This window comes from Leucoraja erinacea, chromosome 30, assembly GCF_028641065.1.
Source record: "Leucoraja erinacea ecotype New England chromosome 30, Leri_hhj_1, whole genome shotgun sequence".
Lineage (NCBI taxonomy): Eukaryota > Metazoa > Chordata > Chondrichthyes > Rajiformes > Rajidae > Leucoraja > Leucoraja erinaceus.
Window position 1 is genome coordinate 2942092 of NC_073406.1, and position 23659 is coordinate 2965750.

Consider the following 23659-nt stretch of genomic DNA (forward strand, 5'->3'; position numbering starts at 1 on the left):
AGCAATTAGACAAGTACATGGTGAGGACAGATTTAAAGCAATATGAGTAATAAGGATTACTCATCCACTGTCTAGATTCATGAATTCAACAGATCAGATATTAAAATGATACATGTTCTTGAGAGATTTTCTTACCTCAAATAGAAAGGAAACAAAGAATTGTAACGCTGCAAAGCCGAGCAGCAACAATTTAAATTTCAAGTCACTGATGAACATCAGCTGCAGAATCTTTCGCATGAACTGAAGTGGGTAAAGCGTCAAAAATATCATCACGGCATAAAGCAGAATCAATGCGACCAGGAACAGCACTGAAAGAGAAATTCAGAACCCAGTCAAGCATTCCTCGCAAATTGTAACCCATAGTACTATCCATGGCAGGAGTAGTCCAAGAACTGCAGCAATTGGAATACAACATGCTTCAGTAGCAACAATCATAGCTACTGTGTGTGAGGGGCTGACCAGAATATTGCTCCCCTTTAGCTAAATATAAAGTTACCAAAAGAAACCTGGTAAAATTCTTAACCATCAAACTTGGTGCTCCTCAACCAGACGGAGACGAAGACTTTGCCTCCATCACAGTGAGGATGTGCTTGGTGAACTCACTGTGGTGGATGTTTAATTTGTGTTTATTGTATGTTTTGTTATTATTGGTTCTGTGTATGACAGCAGGCAACATAATTTTGTTCAGACCGAAAGGTCTGAATGACAATAAAGGATCTATCTATCTATCAAGTAAAAAAACTGAATTACACCCATACTTGATGAAGCACCCTTTAAAGTGAGCATAAACGTTTTTTGTTTTTTTAAAAGAGTACAATACATCTATTTAAATCCTTTGCCCAGCCTCATTTCTAAGAGAGGTTGAGTATTGTCCCCTCTCCAACAGGATCCTCAATTCTAAATGGCTGGGGTTTACAGGCAGTCAGTGAATCAGAATTGTTGGGGTGCTGCAGGGAGATATTTAAACGTTTGTAATCCATCACTACAGCAGATAACCAGCATAGCAAACAAGAATTAGATCTGGAAAGACACAGTTGTACAATGGAAGATCAGGTCCCTTTTGTGTTAACATTATTATGCAATGTTTCGCGTTAGTTTATTGTCACGTGTACAGTGAAACGCTTTAAAATGTAGCTCGGTCTCAATGAGAGGTGGGAAACACCACCCGTTTCATGCAGCTTCAACTCTCATGGCCGACAAACTGTCTATAAAGTTTACGAGCCGACCGCCTTGCATCTGAGAGATAACAGTATATGGAAAACGCTGAATCGCAAAATCTTTACAGACAAAGGGACACTTAAATAATATCTCCATTAAATATAGAAAAAGAACGAGGTACCGTTAGAATACAGCGGCTTGCGGAAGGGTTGACCTTTGGAAAGTACTGTTGCCAGGATGAGGTATTGGAATCCAGATATACAGAACAAGGCAGTGTTTTCATAGTTTGGGAGTTTGTTGCCAGCGGAACTGACGGTGGCAGGAACAAACCTTCAAAAACAAAGGAACCTGAAGCTGTTTACAGCGACCAGCGAAAGGCAACCTGTAATATCCGAGATAGGCAAAAATGCTGGAGAAACTCAGTGAGTGAGGCAGCATCTATGGAGCAAAAGAAAAAGGCAATGTTTCGGGTCTCGACCCGAAACGTTGCCTTTTTCCTTCGCTCCATAGATGCCGCCTCATCCGCTGAGTTCCTCCAGCATTTTTGCCTGCCTTTGATTTTCCAGCATCTGCTGTTCCTTCTTAAACAGTAATATCCGAGATGTCTCTACACTAACAACAATCTACAAAGGGTGACATATGAATTATTTTAGTTCAACCACTGGAGATAAAGACACGTTCGCCCAGATTTTGTTTCTTCGAGCGATCATTCCTGGAACACAAAATTCAGGAAGGACGTGGGAACCAACGGTGAAACACAAATGGTAACAACCAAGTTCGGGTTTTGTGAACATAAAAACAAACTGCTGGAGGAACTGAGCGGGTCACTTAGCATTGGTGGAGGGAAATCGACAGATGATGTTTCGGATCAGGCCATTTCCTTTGTACTCCAGAAGGAATAAAGAATTAAAATCTTTTAACATCACAATTCTATTGATTATGCTGCGTTATTTTTTTCTTTAGGACTTATGAGTGACCAACCTCCAAGACAGATGACATCGAACACTGAAAACGTCACACCCATTATACGCCCGACCACAGATAGATAAACAGATCGATTGAGAATTAGAGATTTTTTGTCGATTTTTTTTCTTCAAAATTGCAGGGCCTGTTGGCTTTCAATTTCAAAATTGGTTCTTTGTTACCACCACAAAATTACAATCCAAAATGTAAGAGTTAAGACCGTGAATGAAGGCAAACTATCAGCGTGGGAAATGTTGCGGGAAAATGTTACTCTTAAGTTCTAAACATCTCGAGCAGCTTTGTATAATGATCACTATTGAGGGTGGCGCAGCGGTAGAGCTGCTGCCTTACAGCGCCAGAGACCTTGGTTGGATCCTGACTACGGTGCTGTCTGTACGGATGTGCAAGTTTATAGGTTCATTGGCTTCGGTAAAATTGTATATTGTTGCAAGTGTGTAGGATACTGTGAGTGTACAGGGTAATCGCCGGTCGGCACGGGCTCAGTGGGCCGAAGGGCGTGTTTCCGCGCTGTATCTACGTAGGGTAGCAAATGTCTAACCTTTCCCGACCATTAAGCCAGGAATAATTACATAAGACCGCACAGAACTTGAATTTGAAAGATTCAGGTGGTTTGTGGATTGCCTTAATATGAAACTACTTCCTTTCGTCCTGTGGGTAGTTGCACAACTCGGTGAAAATGGCCACATGCTTACCAGCTCTGTGTGGCAGTGACGGTGTACGTCAGGACCTGAATCAGGATCACTAGCACGGTCTGCAGCAGCAGGCTGCCCAAGATGGTAATGTTAATCAGACTCCCCACAGGCCGCTGTGCCACAAGCGCTTTTGCAGGACCTGTTCGACCCATGAGTATGGCCACAGTTGTAGTGATGACAAGGTCAAAGTACAGGTACTGCCAGTCTCCCAAGTTTGAGTTGATCTGCACCAAATATAACAAAACATTTCAGAACAATGAAGTCTCTGGACCAATGGACATCTAGTAAGTATAATTGAGACCGGAGGCTGCGGGGCAAACTAAACTGAACTTTTTCTTAACAAAACAATAAAGAATAACAGTAAGTGTCCTGGTACGTGTAGGAAGTCTTTAAAGGAGTACGTGTACGGTGTCTTTAAAGGAGATGGGAACTGGATCTTACTGCAAGCAACCTATTTTGCAGTCCTTCACATTACAACATCCCCTGGCCTGACAGTGCAATGGTTCACAAGTTCCATGGGCAGAATTAGGCCATTTGGCCCATCAAGTCTACTTCGCCATTCAATCATGGCTGATCTATTCCTCTCAACTCCATTCTCCTGCCTTTTCCCCATAACCCCATACCTCTGAAATCAAGAATCTGTCAATCTCCGCCTTAAAAATACCCATTGACTTGGCCTCCACAACCTTCTGTTGCAATGCATTCCACAGATTCACCACCCTCTGGCTAAAAAAATTCCTCCGCATCTCCTATCTAAAGGTACATCCTTTTATTCCAGAACAAGGGATCACAGTTTAAGGATAAGGGGGACATCTTTTAGGACCGAGATGAGGAAAATATTTTTCACACAGAGAGTGGTGAATCTCTGGAATTCTCTGCCACAGAAGGTAGTTGAGGCCAGTTCATTGGCTATATTTAAGAGGGAGTTAGATGTGGTCCTTGTGGCTAAAGGGATCGGGGGGTATGGAGAGAAGGCAGGTACAGGATACCGAGTTGGATGATCAGCCATGATCATATTGAATGGTGGTGCAGATTCGAAGGGCCGAATGGCCTACTCCTGCACCTATTTTCTATGTTTCTATTCTGAGGCTGTGGCCTCTTGTCCCAGATTCTCCCACTAGTGGAAACATCCTCTCCGCATTCACTCTACCGAGGCCTTTCATTATTCGGTAAGTCACTCCATTTTCTCACAACATAATGGCCAGGATCTGACAGCGTATCTGGGGAACATCCTCTCATTCACTCTGCATCGCAAGTAATTTTGTGATAAGTGTTGCTGTAGCCAATCTGCCTGCATCAGGAAAAGGCTGGACTAAATGATTGAGTCTAAAATGGCTGCTAGAAAGGTACATCCGCTAAATGTATGAACTTACCGTGTACAATATTAGCACCGAGACAAACTGGATCATGCTGTACATGGCCATGTATTTGAAAACTCCAAAGGAGGTGATAAGAGAGGCTCGACCTTCCCTACAAAAAACGAGGAATGTGTTATATACGAGAACTGAAAGACCAAAATTAATAGACAGAAAATGACCCAAAGTGAAAAAACACACACTGTTGTTAATGTCAGCAATATAGAAAGTGCACAGGTCTGAGAGACAACTTTAGTACAGTATAAAATAATTAATGGTACCTAGCTGACACGGAGCTAGCTCCAGGTTTTGTCTGTTGAGGCATCTTGGGAATTTGATGACATTTCCAATACCCCATAAACCTTCCATCACAATAAGTTGTCCAGGAACTCACCGAATGACCATGGGCACACACTCGATGTTGTCTATTTTAGAGGTGAAGGGAGATGCCACCGAGGCCTCGGAGTCCGAGAGCGAGATCCCGGCGTCTGCAGCTTTCAAAGCCCCACAGTCATTGGCTCCATCTCCACACATCCCTACAGTGTACCTGAAGAAAGGGTCAACGTTACAAACCGACCTGTGGCTTCACCGACATACCGGGTCGGCACGGTGACGCAGCGGTAGAGTTGCTGCCTCACAGCGCCGGAGACCCGGGTTCCATCCTGTCTACGGGTGCTGTTTGTACGGAGTTTGTACGTTCTCCACGTGACCTGCGTGGGTTTTCTCCGGGATCTCCGCTTTCCCCAACATACTCCACATGCGTACGGGTTTGTAGGTTAATTGGCTTCGGCATAACTATAAATTGTGTGCGTAGGATAGTGTTAGTATGCGGGGATCACGTGGTGGGCCAAAGGGCCTGGTTCCACGCTGTATCTCTAAACTAAATTACTGCTTCCAACAAATTCAAAAAGAAAAAAAATGGGTACAGGATTTAAACGTTGCCCCTTGAATGTTGATGTTTGAGAAACGTCACCATTGACAAAGTTCCTGGTACAAATCACAGCCAATGTTTTCTGTGTCACAGATGTGATATACACATACACTTCTAGTGTAAATAAGTACCACAACATCCTAAGGCCAATTAATCCAACCTATTTTCAGCCTAGGGGGCACAGCTTGTAGGGCCTTTGTCACACAGCACCAGGGACACGGGATCAATCATGACTTCGGGTGCTGTCTGTGGGGAGTTTGCGCATTCTCCTCGTGACCAAGTGGGTTTCCTCCGGGTGCCCCAGTCCTCTCTCCCCCCCCCCCCCCCCCGCCCCCACATCCCAAAGACGTGTGGGTTAATTGGGTAAATTGCCCCTTGTGTGCAGGTCAGTGCTTGAATCGATAACAATGTGATTAACATTGCATTAGTGTAGAATGAGTGTAAATGGGTGGTTGATGGCCAGTGTGGATGCCGAACGGCCTGTTTCCGTGCTGTACCTCTCTATGACTACATTAAATGATTAAAAATATCAACCTACTCCAATTTCTGCAAACTCTCCACCAGTTGAGTCTTTTGATTGGGAGCCATCCGAGCATAAACAGTGCCCCGAAGCAGAATCTGAGAAGAGGCAATTAGAAAATGAGGTGGATTAGAATGATGGCCTCATTCATTTGCTGTTGGTTTTAAAGACCCTGAGACCCGCGAGCCTTGCCACTTTTCATTTCACTGCACATCTCGTATCTGTACGTGACAAATAAACTTGACTTGACTTGACCCACTATATATATATGTACTCATACCCCTTAGAATTGGAATTAGACACAAATGCCGGAGTAACTCAGCGGGACAGGCAGCATCTCTGGAGAGGAGGAATGGGAGCTGTTTCTACAGAGGGTTCTCAACCTGAAATGTCACCCATTCCTTCTCTCCCGAGATGCTGCCTGTCCAGCTGAGTAACTCCAGCATTTTGTGTCTATCTTCAGTTTAAACCAGCATCTACAGTTCCTTCCTACCCCTTAGTATGGGGCCATTCCCATTCCCAATGAATATTGCAGTTCCACACAGACTGTCTAATAATGAGGTATAGAAGATGAATCCGAGCTCTTAACACTATCTGCCTTAGTAAAAATAACTGTTTCCATTAAGTCTTTATATTGCACTAAACGTTATTTCCTCATCATGTAACTGTGCACTGTAAACGGCTCGATTGTAATCATTTATTGTCTTTCCGCTGACTGGTTAGCACGCAACTAAAGTTTTCCACTCTACCTCGGCACACGTGGCAATAAACTAAACCAAACTGAACTGAACTAATATCAAACAAGTCCTGTGTCATCCATCCACCCGCATTTAAACCAATACTAACCCCTTCATTATTACAAAGGTCGGTGCCCACAACACTAACTCTCTTCCACAACCCTTCCCCTAGTACTTTATGTTCCATAAACCCATTTCTGACAGAATTCCAGAATATTTGAGGCACACAATTATTCAACCTCGATTTCCCAGTCAATAAATAGTCAAGATCAGGTCTGAAATCTCACTTTTTCTAGCAGATCTGGAAAATGGTCGTAAATCACTGCAAACGATTTTCCATTCAGTGCAAAGTGATAGTACGACGGTTCCGAAGTGTGGTTCTCTGGCTGTGGCTGCAGCTGCGACAATAAACGATGAGATGAAAACACATGAGGACATTTGAACTGTAAGCAAGGTACAGATACACACATAGCACTAGTTTCAGAGTCTATCACACTTCCCCCACCAGCCCCTGTGCTAACGGTGGCGTAGTGGTACAGTTGCCGTCTCTTGGCGCCAGAGATCCGGGTTCGATTCTGACTACGGGTGCCGTCTGTACGGAGTTTGTTCTTTCTCCCCGTGACTGCATGGATTTTCTCTGGTTCCCTCCCACACGCCAGAGAACTACAGGTTTGTAGGCTAATTATTTGGTATAATTGTAAATTGCCCCTAGAGTGTGTAGGATAGTGTTAGCGAGCGGGGATCGCTGGTCGAGGCGGGGCTCAGGTGGGCCCAAGGGCCCTGTTTCCGCGCTGAACCTCTATACTAAACAATTACTTACCTCGGTCCCATTCAGATCTGGTGCTGGGTCTGAAGGCAGGAACTTCACACAGGCAGGTTTGTCAGCCAAGGGTGGGGACGCATTGGCAAAGATCACTTTGTCCGTCAAACCCACCATTCCACAATTCCTGGCAACATTCAGAGCGGTCAGCATATTATCTCCTGCAAGAAAGAGCATTTGTTTAGCCTGAGGACACAAGCGACTGCACATGCTGGAATCTTGAGTCACAGCTCAAAGTACTGGAGGAATGCAGTGAGTCACGCAGAGTCTGGTGGCGGCAATGGGCAGACGGCGTTTTGGATCGGGAGAGTCTTTCTGATTACCCTGTTTAATTTTTTGTTATCAGGTCTTGAACTCGTAAACCATCGGGACACCACCTTCTGCCTAGTTAACAAAAGCCACTTCTGATTACTTACTTAGTCATAGCACTGAAGCGATTCAGCAACAAAGTACTCTCACCATAACATTCTGATTCCAGAGAAACTAGAAAGATCCTCAGAGCTACGGCTTGCTGTAACTGTTAAAATGAAAACACTGGAAGCAAAGATTTTTGTTCCATCAAAGGGGTCGTTGCCTCCTGTGGAATAGTGGCCCTGATGGAAATGTTGGATTAAACTATTCATGAAGGCTCAGGAAACAAGAAACTGAAAATATCTTAAGAGTTTGAGTTTGGTTTATTGTCACGTGTACCGAGGTACAGTGAAAAGCTTTTATTGTGTGCTAACCAGTCAGCAGAAAGACAACACACGATTACAATCGAGCCGTCCACAGAGTACAGGGAGAAATGTGAATAACGTTTAATGCGAGATTCCACATTCAGATTTTAAACATCATGTGGATGAAGCACTTCCAACAGACCCCAAGAGAGGGCAGTCTATCATCAATGTACATCGATCAGGGCAGTACAACCGCTCAGCCAAGGGAGTGGTGTACCAAGATACTCCATCTCCGGCCAAGATGGAGCATCTTGGTACAACTCGTTGCACCACATCTAAGAGCAGTCCTGAACTATTCACCTCATCGGTGACCCTCAGACCATCTTTGATCAGACTTTACCTTGCACTGAACGTTACTCCCTTATCATGTATCTGTACACTGTGAATGGCTCCACTGTAATCATGTGTTCTCTTTAGCACGCAACAAAAGCTTTTCAATGTACCTCAGCACACGCAACAATAAATAAACAAACCATTCGCACTCCTGTACTCTGTCGTACGTGTGTCGGGGGTTATGGGGAGAAGGCAGGAGAATGGGGTTTGGAGGGAGAGATAGAACAGCCATGATTGAATGGCGGAGTAGACGATGGGCCGAATGGCCTAATTCTGATCTTATGATCGGAGTAACAGATGCCTCCTACCTGTCACCATTACAGTTCGGAAATTGGCTCGGATCAGGTTGTCAATGACGGGTTTTGTTTCCGGTTTTAAAATATTCTTCATGATCAGGAATCCCAGGAATGTCAACTCGCTCTCCACGGAATTCCTGTCCGGAGAAAAACACACCGACCGTTTCATTGGCAGCGCGGTCTTTAATGAGGAATCAAACGCTGCGCTCGAAGTGCGGCAAATGTAGATAACACCACCTGCCCCAAGTGTTACATATTACCTGCCAAACAGGTATTTTAGTGCTCAAAGTAGAGCAGACAACTGGAAAATTAAACACTTTAGATGCTGGAAATCTGAAATAAAACCAGAACGTTTTGGAAACACTGAGTCAGGCAGCATCTATGCAAAACAGTTAACTTTTTATCAGAACTGGGAAAGAGAAAAGTCAGTCCACAGGCAATGATGGTCCTGTTTTATACGTCCATCATAGAGTCTGGCCTCACCTTCTCCATCATGGTCTAGTTTGGCTCAGCCGCCAAGCACGACACCGGAGGCTGCAGCGAATCGTTCGGTCAGCTGAGAAGGTTGTTAGCTGCAACCTTCCTTCCACCCCCCCCTCCCAATCGATGAACTGTACACTGCAAGGGCCAGGAAGCAAGGGGGCAAGATCATCTCTGACCCCTCTCACCCTGGCCACAAACTCTTTGAATCACTTCCCTCTGGAAGGCAACTCAGGACTGTCAAAGCTGCCACAGCCAGACATAAACACAACTTTTTTCCACGAGCAGTAGCTCTACTCAACAACCAAAAGTTTGTAGCCTCTGTTTGCTCTGGTATTTTATTTCATTCTTCACATGTTTAAATTATAATGTTTGATTTTTAATTGTCTACTGTATATCGTGTTGTTACTTGCGAGCAAAGTACCAAGGCAAATTCCTTGTGTGGATACATATTTGGCTAATAAAATTTATTCAAATCAATTTACCACTGAGTCATCAACGGCTGATTTACAGTGCATCCATTTAGCACAGTGCAGTGCCACTTCCCTACAGCACCAGAGACCTGGGTTCAATTCTGACCTCGGGTGCTGTTTGTGTGGAGTTTGCACTTTCTCCCTGTGACCACATGGGCTTCCTCCGGGTACCCTGCTTTCCTCCCACAGCCTTGTAGGTTAATTGGCCCTCTGTAAAAGGGTCCTAGTGTGTAGGGAGTGGATGCAAGAGTGGGATAACACGGAAGTAGTGTGAATAGGTGATCGATGGTCGGTATGGACTCGCTGGGCTGAAGGGCCTGTTTCCATGCTGTATCTTTCAATCAAAACCTTGGCCTCACATTATCAGAAATATTCCCTTTATCCTACCCGTCCTTTCTGTGCCTTCTCTGTGACATAAAATTAGCCTGCATCTTTTCTCTTTCCCAGTTCTCACAATGGGTCTGTGATCTGAGACATTAATGCAGTTGCCCTTTCTGCAGATGCTGCCTGACCGTCTCCAGAATTTTCCGATTTAGATTTCTTGCCATCGTTTGTATATTGTTAGTTTAGATTACAGATACAGCGTGGAAACGGGCCTTTCAGCCGACCGAGTCTGCGCCGACCAGCGATCGCCCATACACTAGTTCAATCCTGCATAGTCGGGACAATTTCCAGAAGCCAATTCACCTACAAACTCTCTTAAATCTGCACGTCTTTGGAATGTGGGAGGAAACCTTAACACCCGGAGAAAACCCACGTGGTCACAGGGTGAATGCACAAACCCTGTACAGACAGGTGTCTGGTGCTGTCAGGCAGCAACTCGATGACTGCGACACTGTACCGCCCTGCTTTAATGAACTGAAAACAAAGGAAAGCCAAGCATCAAATTCCAAGACTAATTAATAAAATAGCTTGAATTAATTAACAGAGAGAAGAAGATTGCACAAGCGTTAACTTAATTAATTAATTAATACAGTGTCCATGGCCAATAAATGGTGGAGCAAGTTTTTTTTTCCCCCCAATTGGATCTTTACACTTAAAACATAAACAATTAAAATCAAAGAAGCACCAATTTGAATAGCAGCTACGTACCTTTCCAACATGTGCACTGCCTCAAAGGTAATGTCTTGATTTAGTGTCTTGTGTGCAAGTCCCAAAATTCTATACCCATCTTTGGCATAGTACCTTAATACTTCTAAAAAATCTGCAGGAACTGGAAAGAAAAATATGTATAATAAGGAACTGCAGATCAGAAAAATATGTAGATAGACACAAAATGCCGGAGTAACTCAGCGGGGCCGGCAGCATAGCTGGAGAGAAGGAATGGGTGGCGTTTCGGGTCGAGACCCTTCTTCAGACATACAAATATGTATACGTAGACAAAAATGCTGGAGAAACTGAGTGGGTGCAGCAGCATCTATGGAGCAAAGGAAATAGGCGACGTTTCGGGCCGAAACACGATTTGTCTTTGGTAAACGTTTAACATCCAACTATTAAGAGTGAAAAGCAAAGCTTTATAAGTTCATAAGTTCGAAGAGCAGAAATTGGCCATTCGGCCCATCAAGTCTACTCTGCCATGCAATCATGGCTGATCTATCTTTCCCCCTCAACCCCATTCTCCTGCCTTCTCCCCATAATGCCTGACACCCATACTAATCAAGAATATGCCAAACTATATATTTATTCTAAATGTAATCAATTAAATATTCAAAAACGATTCTACCAACAATCGGAAATAGTGCGAGGCGCAAGGTGATCAGTATTAGTTACCTGTTTCCTTTAAACAGAGACTGGCCACCATCTCCGGTGCCCCTTTCAAGTACACCTCAAACGGTGAATCATCTGGCTTCTTGGTGATCACACTCATTCTCTGTAATGATGAGGCAAATGGAAAATGGCGAATAATCCCCAAAATCGTGTCTTGTTTCTGGAGATGAGAGAAAGGACAGATCAGTACTCGGATATGCCGGCAATGGATCAAGTGCAGGCAAACACGGCACAGTGGTGGAGTTGCTGCCTCACAGCGCCAGAGACTTGGGGTCGATCCTGACAATGGGTGCTGTATGTACGGAGTTTGGACCTTCTCCCCGTGACCTGTGTAGGTTTTCTCCGGGTGCTCCAGTTTCCTCCCACACTCCAAAGACGTACAGGTCAATGTATAACTGTAAAATTGTCCCTGGTGTGTGTAGGGTGGTGTTGCTGGTCGGTGTGGACTCGGTGGGCCAAAGGACCTGCTTGCACGTTGTATCTCTAAACTAAACTTAACTGATCCCAAGCTCATTCCATTTTATTCCAACTATGATCCCATCAACTGCTCCCAATTCGAGAACTCAACTGTACACAAGAGGGAAATTTAGAGTGACTGAGTCATCTATTTTCCATGACTTTGGAGCGAGTGGAGGAAACTGGAGCCCCCAGGGGAAATCCATGTGGTCACGGGGAAAACATGCAGTTCTGTAGTCAGAGGGTGGTGAATCTGTGGAATTCATTGCCACAGACGGCTGTGGAGGCCAAGTCAATGGATATTTTTAAGGTGGAGATTCTTGGATTAATATGGGTGTCAGGGGTTTATGGGGAGAAGGCAGGAATTGGGGTTGAGAGGGAAAGATAGATCAGACCATGATTTAATGGCAGAGTAGACTTGATGGGCCGAACTGCCCAATGCTGCTCTTAGAACTGATGAACTCCACACAGACAGCACAAGTGGCCAGGACTGAGCTGGTATTGCTGACAAAGTGAAGAAGCAACACCACACACTGCGCTTCCATCCCAGGAGCCATCCGTCAGTACGGCAACCGTGTCATCACCCCTACTATTCTGCAGCAGCAGAATCCCGAGCAAAACTGAGCTGCTGGGGGAGGTAGTTGAGGTAGGTGCTATCACAATGTTGGACAGGTACATGGATAGAATAGTTGAGAGGGATATTGGCCAAACATAGGCAGGTGGGACTAGTGTAGATCAGACATGTTGGTTGGCATGGGCAAGTTGGGCCGAAGGGCCTGTCTCCACACTGTAAGTCTCTATAATAACAAAAATAGACGCAAGCAGTTAGAACAAACTGCTAGAGGAACAGGGTTACAGGGTTTAATACACAAGGTAAACTGTATCACAGATGATACAGGGTTTTATACACAGGGAAAACTGTATCACAGATGATACAGGGTTTTATACACAGGGAAAACTGTATCACAGATGATACAGGGTTTTATACACAGGGTAAACTATCACAGATGATACAGGGTTTTATACTTGTAACAATGTCCACTTTTTACTTCCTTTATTCTTTTCCGAAGGTGCGAACTGTGGGAATCTGGTTAAATAGTTGTGCTTCGTCTTTCCTGCTTCAACCAACAGGCAACTCCTTATTGTGTAGGAAGGAAGTACAGATGCTGGTGTAAACCGTAGACACAAAAAGCTGGAGTAACTCAGCATTGAGATACTCCAAAAGAAATGTAAACCAGCGCTTTCTGCAGTTCCTTGTTTCCACCACCTGGGCATTTCTGGTTACTCCTCACTGACATGGTTGATGGAACGCTTCATTTAGGACCAATTCAAAAAACAGATTCACACGTAACAATGTAATACTGACAATTCTGTCTCAGTATCACAACCACTAAACCAGGACACTCACACTTCCATAAGGCTGTTCTTCCACCAGTGGAGGCTTCATCACAGCTAGAACTTTCATTCCAAACGTTCTGCTTGTGTCCAAGTTTGTAACCTCATCATTCAGAGTCTGAAAATAGAGTACATATTTCTTTATCATCGTTACTTTTCTATTGCATATCTTTCATTCATCTGTTCTATCGTTTATGAAGGAACTGCAGGTGCTGGAAAATGGAAGGTAGACAAAAATGCTGGAGAAACTCAGCGGGTGAGGCAGCATCTATGGAGCGAAGGAAAAAGGCAACGTAAGCCTATGCCTTCTACTTTTTGACTTCCCTACCTTGGAAAGAAGACTGAGGCCGTTCACCTTATCTATATCCTTAGGTAGACAAAAATGCTGGAGAAACTCAGCGGGTGAGGCAACATTTATGGAGCGAAGGAATAGGTGAAGTTTCGGTCTCGACCCGAAAGGTTGCCTTTTTCCTTCGCTCCATAGATGCTGCCTCACCCGCTGAGTTTCTCCAGTATTTTTGTCTACCTTCATTTGTTCTAGATCGCTCTATATCATCGTTTACATCTCTAGCTTCTCTCTTCCCCGACTCTCAGTCAGAGGAAGGGTCTAGACCCGAGACATAGGTTAATTGGCTTCTGTAAATCACCCCTAGTGTGTAGGATGCAAATGTGAGATAACATTGAACCAGAATAAGGGTGATCGATGGTCGGCGTGGAAGGCCCCGTTTCCATGCTGTATCTGTGAACTACACTGGAAAAACAAGACCGAAACGTCACCCATTCCTACTCTCCGGTGATGCTGCCTGTCCCGCTGAGTTACTCCAGCATTGTGTCTACCTTCGGTGTAAACCAGCACCTGCAGTTTCTTCCAACACAAACTAGTCTGAGAGTTGACTCACCCAACCAGTTGACTCGATCATCTTCAGGTCGAGTGGGTCACCGATCGGCTGGTTGTTGAGCAGTGTGACGCTGTGACACGTGGCCAGGGCATGCAGCATCCGACTGCTCCCGAGGTGCTGGGTGTCGTGGATAATCGGATCAAAGTTCTTGTCTGTTGCCAGTGCCACTCCCCAATAGTCCAGACCTTCCTCTGTTAGTGTTCCTGTCTGAGAAAAACACATCATAACTTGAGAACGGCTGGTGAAACTTTGTCACGCCCTTTATGTGGCCACTCTTTACATACCTTGGGTATGAAAATCAAAGAATTTCACTGTGATTTGTCACATGTGACAATAAAATCTTCATTCATTCATTCACTTAGCGATTATTCAATAGCCCAGAAATCCAATCTAGCATCACTTTCTCTTGTACATCCTAGTTTCATTAAGTTTATTGTCATGTGTACCGAGGTACAGTGGAAAGCTTCTGTTGCATGTTAACCAGTCAGTGGAAAAACATCACATGATTACAATCATGTACAAATATATGATAAAGGGAATAACTTGAATAACATTCAGCGCAAGATAAAGTCTAGTAAAGACCAATCAAAAATAGCCCCAGGGTCTCCAATGAGGTAGATGGCAGTTCAGGACCGCTCTCTAGTTGTTGGTGGGATGGTTAAGGGGTTGGACAGGCTAGATGCAGGAAGATTGCTCCCGATGTTGGGGAAGTCCAGGACAAGGGGTCACAGCTTAAGGATAAGGGGGAAATCCATTAAAACCGAGATGAGAAGAACCTTTTTTCACACAGAGAGTGGTGAATCTCTGGAACTCTCTGCCACAGAGGGTAGTTGATGCCAGTTCATTGGCTATATTTAAGAGTGAGTTAGATGTAGCCATTGTGGCTAAGGGGATCAGATGGTATGGAGAGAAGACAGGTACGGGATACTGAGTTGGATGATCAGCCATGATCATTATTGAATGGCGGTGCAGGCTCGAAGGGCCGAATGGCCTACTCCTGCACCTAATTTCTATGTTTCTATGGTTCAGTTATCTGATAACAGCTGGGAAGAAACTGTCCCTGAATCTGGAGGTGTGCATTTTCATATTGCTATATATTTTTGTGCGTTTTCACATTTCTATACCTTTTGCCCGATGGGAGTGTGGAGGAAGAGGGAGTTGGCCAGGGTGTGACTTGTCCTTGATTATGCAGGTGGCCTTGACGAGGCAGCGCGGGGTGTAGATGGATCCCACCCACCTGCGAGGTCCATACGCTCACATCTATCAGGTGTTAAATGGAGTCAATGTAAATGGACCTCACCTTATCAAAACAGATGAGCTTCAACTTGCCGCAAATGTTGATGCGCGGGGGACTGATACAAAATATCCCGTATTTTTTCAGTCGGTCTTGGGCGTAGATGGTGCCAACAGTCATCGCGGCGGGTAGTGCGGGCGGAATTATGATGGTGATCAGATCGAGGATACGCGTCACCACACGTCCCACCGACACCTACACATGCCAGGGGAGGAATGATGCCAGGAAAATGATCACAGGGAAACCCACACATATTAACAAGGACAGAACAGGAAACTACAGAGGAGGCAAAACCTGTCTGAAAAGAACTGAAGACACGGGAAATGCAGATACTGGTTTACAAAAAAAAAGATTGAATGCGCAAGAGTAACTCAGTGGGTCAGGCAGCATCTCTGGAGAACATGGATAGGTCACCAAATCCTGACAAGTGATGTTGGTTTAGGTGAGAGGGGTTGGTTTTATAATCAGATGGTTGGACAAAGGACAGAGATGAAACGACAAAAAGGTGAAAAGGTGTGAGATAAGGACAGGAAGTGACTTGTGAAGCCAGAGGAGAGAGTCTAGATGGAAGGGGAGAAATGGATGTTAGTTCAGGTGGGCACAGGGGAGAGGGGGGTTACATGGTACCCGTGGGGGGTGGGAAATTCCAGACCTGCCAGACTAAATAAGGACAAGTCTCAAACCACTTACCTTCTGTTTTTCTAGAATCACTATGCTGTATATGTCTCCAATCAAAGCTGTAAAAACAAATGTTAAAAAAAAATTCAATAGGTGGTATTAAATGAAATCTAATGCTAGTTTTATACCCCATGTCCTGGTCTGTGAGGCACCCAGGCTCGCAGTAATTGAGTCGAGTCACCTTCCTTGCTGCACTTTATGTTTCTCGCTGGTTTGCCTGAAGGCATTGACTCATGCCAATACTTTGCCAATTGAGGTTTAGTTATGTTTACAGATGCAGCGTGAAAGCTCACCTCTCGGCCCACGTCGGCCAGCGATCACCCCGTACACCAGGACTATCCTGCACACTCTAGGGACAATTTACAGAAGCCAATTAACCTATAAATCTGGAGATGGACACAAAAAGCTGGAGTAACTCAGCGGGACAGGCAGCGTCTCTGGAGAGAAGGAATGGGTGGTGTTCCGGGTCAAGACCCTTTTTCAGACTGAAGACCAAGTCTAAAAAAAGGGTCTCGACCCGAAACATCACCCATTCCTTCTCTCCAGAGATGCTGCCTGTCCCGCTGAGTTACTCCAGCTTTTTGTGTCTATATCTGTACGTCTTCGGAGCGTGGGAGGAAACCGGAGCACCCGGAGAAAACCCATGTAAGTCACGGGGAGAACGCACAAACTCACGTGCAGCACCCGTAGTTGGGATTGAACCCGGGTCTCTGGCGCGGTGGGGCCGCAACTCTACTGCTGCGCCACCGTGTGGCGTTGGTAGTGTTGTCGGGCCACGGGCAATGTCAGAACAAAATTGATCTTCTGACCCGATACAGCCTGCGGGAGCGACGGGGATGGGTCGAGAAGGTACTGATACATGACAGAGGGTGCAGAGCCTCTCCACAGGTGGTGCCTGGCCCACTGAGTTCCTCCCGCAGCTTCCCCCCAGAAATGGTGTCAATATGACAGAACGGTTGAAGGAAGGGTCACTGATCTACCATGTTGACTCCGTTACTCTCTCCGGCAATGCTCCTTCACCTGCCGGGCACTCTACTATTGTGTCAAACTCTCAGCATCTCATGGCTGCTGTAGAACGCTGTGGCCCTTCACTCTCCACCTGGTATTTAGCAAGGGCGTGTCTATACCAGGTGTGTCGTCACAGAAGGAAGTAAAGTGTCATAATGGCAACAACTATCCCCAACGTAATAAACAACAACACCTACCGAGAACTCCCAGAAAGATAATGAACTTCATAGCATCTTTGTAGAACTTAAATCCCAAAGGCTTGGGATACAGAATGGAACTGATCAGTTCTCCTTTGCTCGTGCAAAAGCCTGCATAGAAAGGGAATTAAGGAATTAATTGTCCCAACTCACAAAGCTCGCACTGTAGCAGAGTGCTCTGGCAAACCCGGTTTACTAAATATCCCCAAGTTGTGGAGCATCCTGGACAATACAGCTCCTCACCCCTTCCGTGACACACTGGTCACCCTGAGGAGCACCTTCAGCAACAGACTGGTTCCACCAAGATGCAGCACAGAACGCCACATATCCTTTTTCCCTGTGGCTATCAAACTGTACAACTCCTCCCCCTTCTGTCATGGGGTAGACTGACTCCCCTCCCCCTCTCTCCCCCCTCCTCCCCCATCCCCCAATCCTTTCCACTCGTCACTTTAATTTCATGTTTGAGAAGGAACTGCAGATGCTGGAAAATCGAAGGTAGACACAAATGCTGGAGAAACTCAGTGGGTGCCCCGTTCCTGCCTTCCCCCCCATATACCCTGACTACGCTATCTTTAAGAGCCCTATCTAGCTCTCCCTTGAAAGTATCCAGAGAACCGCCCTCCGAGGCACAGAATGCCACAGATATGGGGAGAACGCAGGAAAGGGGTACAGATTTTGGATGATCAGCCATGATCATATTGAGTGGCAGTGCTGGCTCAAAGGGCCAAATGGCCTCTACTCCTGCACCTATTTTTTATATTTCTACTCAATTAACATCACTAAACTCTTATTCTGGTTTTAATCGGACCCCGCTCGTGTCCAGTCAGTACCTGTTCTCACTACCACGGCCAAAAAACGGGTTGCTCCTCGCTGTAGCTCTTTGACTGTACAACCTGGGTGCCACAGAAAAGGGTGTGGCGTTTGTGTTCTTCAGAGGAATAGTTCACATCTTGATCAGGTAGAGGCGTCTTCATCACCGGTACACTCTCACCTGGAAAAATATCACACAGCAGTAATAAAAGTTTGTCGGGTGCCTTTTTGAAATATTCCTGCAGCGCACAGTTCGTCATTCCATCAATACTGCTTATCCTAATAGGTGGCAGAAGCAACGAGAAGATGCCAGGGGGACAGGCAGCATCTCTGGATAGAAAGCATGGGTGACGTTTCGGGTCGAGACCCTCCTTCAGACTGAGAGTCAGGGGAGAGGGAGGCACACAGAGATAAGGGAGGGCAAGGTGTGAAAACGGGGATGAGAATCAAGAAAAATGTAGAATAGATCATTGTTAGCCAGGAGGAGAGTGTGCAAACTCCGTACAGACAGCATCCGTAGTCGGGATCGAACCCGGGTCTCCAGCACTGTGTCACTAAGGGAACGGGAGACTCCGGGGGGAGAACGGGACGATGTTCGGCTCTCACCTGTCAGCATGCTCTCATTGACCATACACTCTCCTGTAAGAAGTGCTGCATCACAAGGAACCTGAACTCCATCTTCAGCGATCACTATGCAGTCACCAGGAACCAGATGCTGAGAATTCACCATTTCCACTTCTGTAGACAAAAAAGACCAGTGAACCCTTCTTTAGTCAGAGGGTGGTGAATCTGTGGAATTCTTTGCCACAGACGGCTGTGGGGGCCAAGTCAGTGGATACATTTAAGGCAGAGATAGATAGATTCTTGATTAGTACAGGTGTCAGAGGTTATGGGGAGAAGGCAGGGGAATGGGGTTGGGAGGGAGAGATGGATCCAGCCATGATTGAATGGCGGAGGAGACTTGATGGGCCGAACGGCCTAATTCTGCTCCTATCACTTATGATCTTATGAACTCATTAGCAACGGAGTATGCAATACAAGCAAAAACCAAACTTCAAGGACATGACCAATACACCAAATTTTAGTTTGATTTACAACCAAACATATAAAACACAAGGTTATTACACTGATTATTTGGAAAGAATGTGAAGATAAATGCTGCTGGATGGAGCTAAACCTACTGTTATCATCAGAAATACATAACATGCTTATTCCCAAATTCCTTTCTTTGGTCCTTAGGCAAAAGCTAGCAGGAAAGGCCAGAAATGAACTTGTTGCAAGGCTATAAGGGATTGTGCAAAGCAGTGGCTCATTTCAAATCTACTGAATATCAGCGGGTTCTAATAAAATTGCAAACTAACAGGCAGAAATACAAATACAGAAGTACAAATGAATATTAATAAATATACTCATATTTAGTTAGTATTGAGTTACTTAGATGAGTTCAGTTGGACAGTAATAACCTCTGCGTAGTTTTTCATATTGTTGATCAAATTTCTTTCCATAAAGTATAGACACTAAATGGGGAATGGGGAATAGTTTGTGCTCCAAGCCATTGCACAAGGCAGGACAGGAAAACCAGTCAAGTTGCATTTAAAGGTACACAAAAAAGCTGGAGAAACTCAGCGGGTACAGCAGCATCTATGGAGCGAAGGAAATAGGCAACGTTTCGGGCAGAAACCCAGAAGGGTTTCGGCCCAAAACGTTACCTATTTCCTATAGTGGAGATTGTTCAACTCTTTGCATGGGGCGAAGGAAACGTTGCCTATTTCCTTCGCTCCATAGATGCTGCTGCACCCGCTGAGTTTCTCCAGCATTTTTGTGCACCTACAAAATGCTTCATGTCTGAGTGACTGAATTATGAACAGATACACAAATCGCAAGGGAGCCAATTTGCCTACTGATCTATTTTTGTTTTAAATTTTAAAGCATTACGTGAAGGGTTTCGGCCCGAAACGTTGCCTATTTCCTTCGATCCATAGATGCTGCTGCACCCGCTGAGTTTCTCCAGCTTTTTTGTGTACCTTCGATTTTCCAGCATCTGCAGTTCCTTCTTGAACAAGTTGCATTTAAATGTAGTTTTAGGTTTAGAGATACAACATGGAAACAGGTCCTTTGACCCACTGAATCCCCGCCGACCAATGATCACCCGTGCACTAGATCTTATCTCACACACTAGGGACAATTTACTGAAGCCAAGTAACCTAAGTAACCTACAAATCTGGGAGAACGTGCAAACTCCGTACAGACAGGGTTTCTGGTGCTGTAAAGCCGCAACTCGCCTGTGTTGGCAGTGGCTCACAAAGAATTCACAAGATGTTTCACTTGAGTGTTACCAAAATAAAATTGACTTGAAGCCAAATATTATAGACAATCGTCAAAGAGGTATTGTTTAAGGAATATCTTAGAAGTTTCAGATTTGCAATAAGTTATTTTTCCTGCAGGTTTTAAAATCCAACAGTGTTTTTCATAGTTGTACATTTATTTTGCAACTGCAGGCTAAAGATACTAAAGGCTGTATATTATATTGTTCTATAGAGTATTGCTGCACAAGTATCAGAAGAAGCTATTGCTTATCTATTTCCAAACCATGGATAGGAAAGGTTTTGGAGGAATATGGGCCCACTGCAGGCAAAAGGGACTAGCTTAGATGGGGCATCTTGGTCGGCATGGACAAGTTGGGCTGAAGGGCCTGTTTCCGTGCTGCACGATTCGGTTTCCAAAGCAACTCGCTTAAACGCCGTTTCGTGGTGAGACTGGCAACTTGTGTTTTCAAGAGACAATGGTGTTTGCTTCGAGGATAAACTCAAAATGCTGGAGTAGCTCCGCAAGACAGGCAGCATCTCTGGGGAGAAGGAACGGGTGGCGTTTCGGGTCGAGATATGCTGCCTGTCCCGCTGAATAACTCCAGCATTTTGTGTCTAATCTTCGGTTGAAACCAGCACCCGTAGTTCCTTCCTACACATGGTGTCTGCTTCCAGTTCATGACTGAAATCACATTATAACCAATTTGACCAGTGTAAAACAAATCTTATTCATCTATCATATTACATCAAATTCATGTCATGGAAACAGGCAGCATGGCAGAACGACCTATATATTGGTCCACTTTTGTACGTAACAATATAAACATCAATCACTTACCTCCAGTATCTCTACGGACCTGTACATTAAGTGTCAACTTCACCATATTCCGCAGTGTCACACTTTGCTGTACAAAGAAGATAAATCAGTATTATCTCATAAAATTCTTCCCTTTCACAGCCTAATAAGCACATCAATGAAATACAACACACAATATATTTATCACTAAAGCTCAACGCACTTTTGATTAGTAAATTAAATAATAGCTACCAAGGCGTATAAAATTCTGAGCGGGATAGGGTAGGCAGAACATTTTTGCCTGGATGGAAAAATGAAATACTAAAAGTCATAGCTTAAAGGTGAGAGGGGCAATGTTTAAAGGAGATGTGTGGGGAATTTTTATTTTCCCCAAAGAGGGTGGCGAGTGCCTGTAATTCGCCTGTTCTTATTCTGTGCTGTTCTGTTCAATAGTTGGACATCTGCACTCTCCACTCAACAACACCGTGTGCACATGTGCACTTTAAACTTTTTACTGCATTTGTTGGGAATGAAAAGCTTGTGGTGGTTTATTTTTTTCACTCCGTTCATTGCGAGTGCTGTATGTGTTTGTGAACGATGGCAAAATGCTTGCTGCGGGTAGGTGAATACATATCCAATTATCAGTATGCCTGACAACATTTAGCTTGTGTATTTAACATATTATAGCTAGACTGTGTATTAAATAGCTAACAAAAAAAGTGATTGTTGATTTCATGGAACAGGATGTAGGAGACGACAGATGGGAAGCTTAACTCCAACTTACCCAAGGGCAAGGACTTCAGAGGCCAACTCCGAAGCTGCCAACTGAATTACTGTCTCATGTCCAATCATTCCCAAGTCAGCAATCTCATTTATTTATTGACATTTGCTTAGCACTAAATTAAAAATAATATTTGCCATCATACTGCCTTGTAGCGCCAGAGACCCGGGTTCGATCCTGACTACAGGTGCTGTCTGTACGGAATTTGTACGTACCCCCCGTGACCGCGTGGGCTTTCTCGGACACGCCAAAGCCGTACAGGCTTGTAGGTTAATTGGTTTTGTAAAATTGTAAATTGTCCCGTGTGTGTGTGTGTAGAATAGTGCGATTGTACAGAGATTGCTGGTTGACGTGGACTTGGTGGACCGAAGGGCTGTGTATCTGAATCTCTGTATCTACAACAGGAAAATCTGTCAAACATCATTGCTATTTTCTTGATATCCGTCTGTTAAACCACCGAGCTGTACACATCTAAGAGCAGATTGCCTCATCACATTTAAAAGGGTAGAACAAGCAATTAAACTTTTAAATAATTATCAGCGTCACATTTACAAACATTGTCTCCATTCCAATTTTCCAACAGAAATAACTTTTCTTCTTAAATCTACAGAATTAAATCTGACCATTGAAATATTTTAGGTTGATGGAAATTTATTACAAGATGCAAGGAGGAGGGAGTTGAGGCAGGGACTATCGCAACGTTTAAGAAGCAATTAGACAGGTACATGGACAGGACAGATTTTGAGGGATAAGGGCGAAATGCAGGCAGGTGGGACTGGCGAAGATGGGACATGTTGGTTGGTATGAGCAAGTTGGGCCGAAGGGCCTGTTTCCACACTGTTTGACTGTGCCGCAAGATGCCATTTCCTAATATAACCTAACTTTTTTGTTTCACGTTCAAAAAAACATGAAGTCACCAAATTCATTTCATTTCCAGCAATCATGCTTCAGATCCTGCATACAATGGCAGCCGCTGCTACCCGCTCCCAATGATGTACCTTGCGTGTCTGGTATAGGGATATACCAATGGATATCACGGAGATGAACAGGATACACACTGCATAGTAATAATACTCCTCAGTGACCCAAAGTATAATACTGAAAATCTGAAAAATGTAGAAAGGGTTCAAGACCTGGAACAGAAAAAAAAAAAAAGGTTTAGCATCAAACTTAGACTTGAAAATAAACTTAACTAAATTAAACCTATACAATTAGAAATGAGCAAAAGATGCGCAGAAACCAGGCAACTCTGTGCGTACTGGTCAGACGTGGATCTGCAATCATTCATTACAACGCTCCACTATTTTAAACCTCGACTCCAACAACAGCATCACTTACTTGAACCATGCTCCTCATCTATCATGCACTAAACGTTATTCCCTTTATCCTGTACCTGGACTTTGTGGACAGCTTGATTGTAATCATGTATAATCTTTCCATTGACTGGACAGCACACAACAAAAGCTTTTCACTGAAGATAGATACAAAATGCTGGCGTAACTCAGCAGGACGGGCAGCATCTCTGGAGAAAAGGAAGGGTCTCAACCCTGAATGTCACCCATTCCTTCTCTCTAAGAGATGCTGCCTGTCACCGCTGAGTTACTCCAGCCTTTTGTGTCTATCTTTGGTGTAAACCAGCATCTGTAGTTACTGCCTACACAAAAAGACTGTACCTTGGTACACGTGACAATAAACTAAACTAATTTAAAGATTGGATCATTCTTACAAGTACTCTTTCATTTACCATCACCATCATATTTTCCTGCGCTCATTATGT

At 44.5% G+C, this 23659-nt stretch overlaps 1 protein-coding gene across 1 annotated transcript in view; it reads right to left on the reverse strand.

Annotated features, from left to right (window-relative positions):
* The window catches only part of atp13a2 (ATPase cation transporting 13A2), a 53812-nt gene that overhangs the window by 2626 nt on the left and 27527 nt on the right, over positions 1–23659 (reverse strand). The window contains 21 exon segments of the mRNA XM_055659112.1: positions 136–308; positions 1340–1488; positions 2835–3058; positions 4208–4304; positions 4584–4736; positions 5659–5738; positions 6665–6775; positions 7198–7358; positions 8555–8679; positions 10588–10708; positions 11266–11422; positions 13127–13231; positions 14013–14219; positions 15313–15501; positions 15997–16043; positions 17190–17300; positions 18020–18041; positions 18044–18180; positions 18606–18737; positions 21144–21210; positions 22881–23015. Of these exon segments, the coding sequence (XP_055515087.1) occupies positions 136–308; positions 1340–1488; positions 2835–3058; positions 4208–4304; positions 4584–4736; positions 5659–5738; positions 6665–6775; positions 7198–7358; positions 8555–8679; positions 10588–10708; positions 11266–11422; positions 13127–13231; positions 14013–14219; positions 15313–15501; positions 15997–16043; positions 17190–17300; positions 18020–18041; positions 18044–18180; positions 18606–18737; positions 21144–21210; positions 22881–23015 (2703 nt within the window).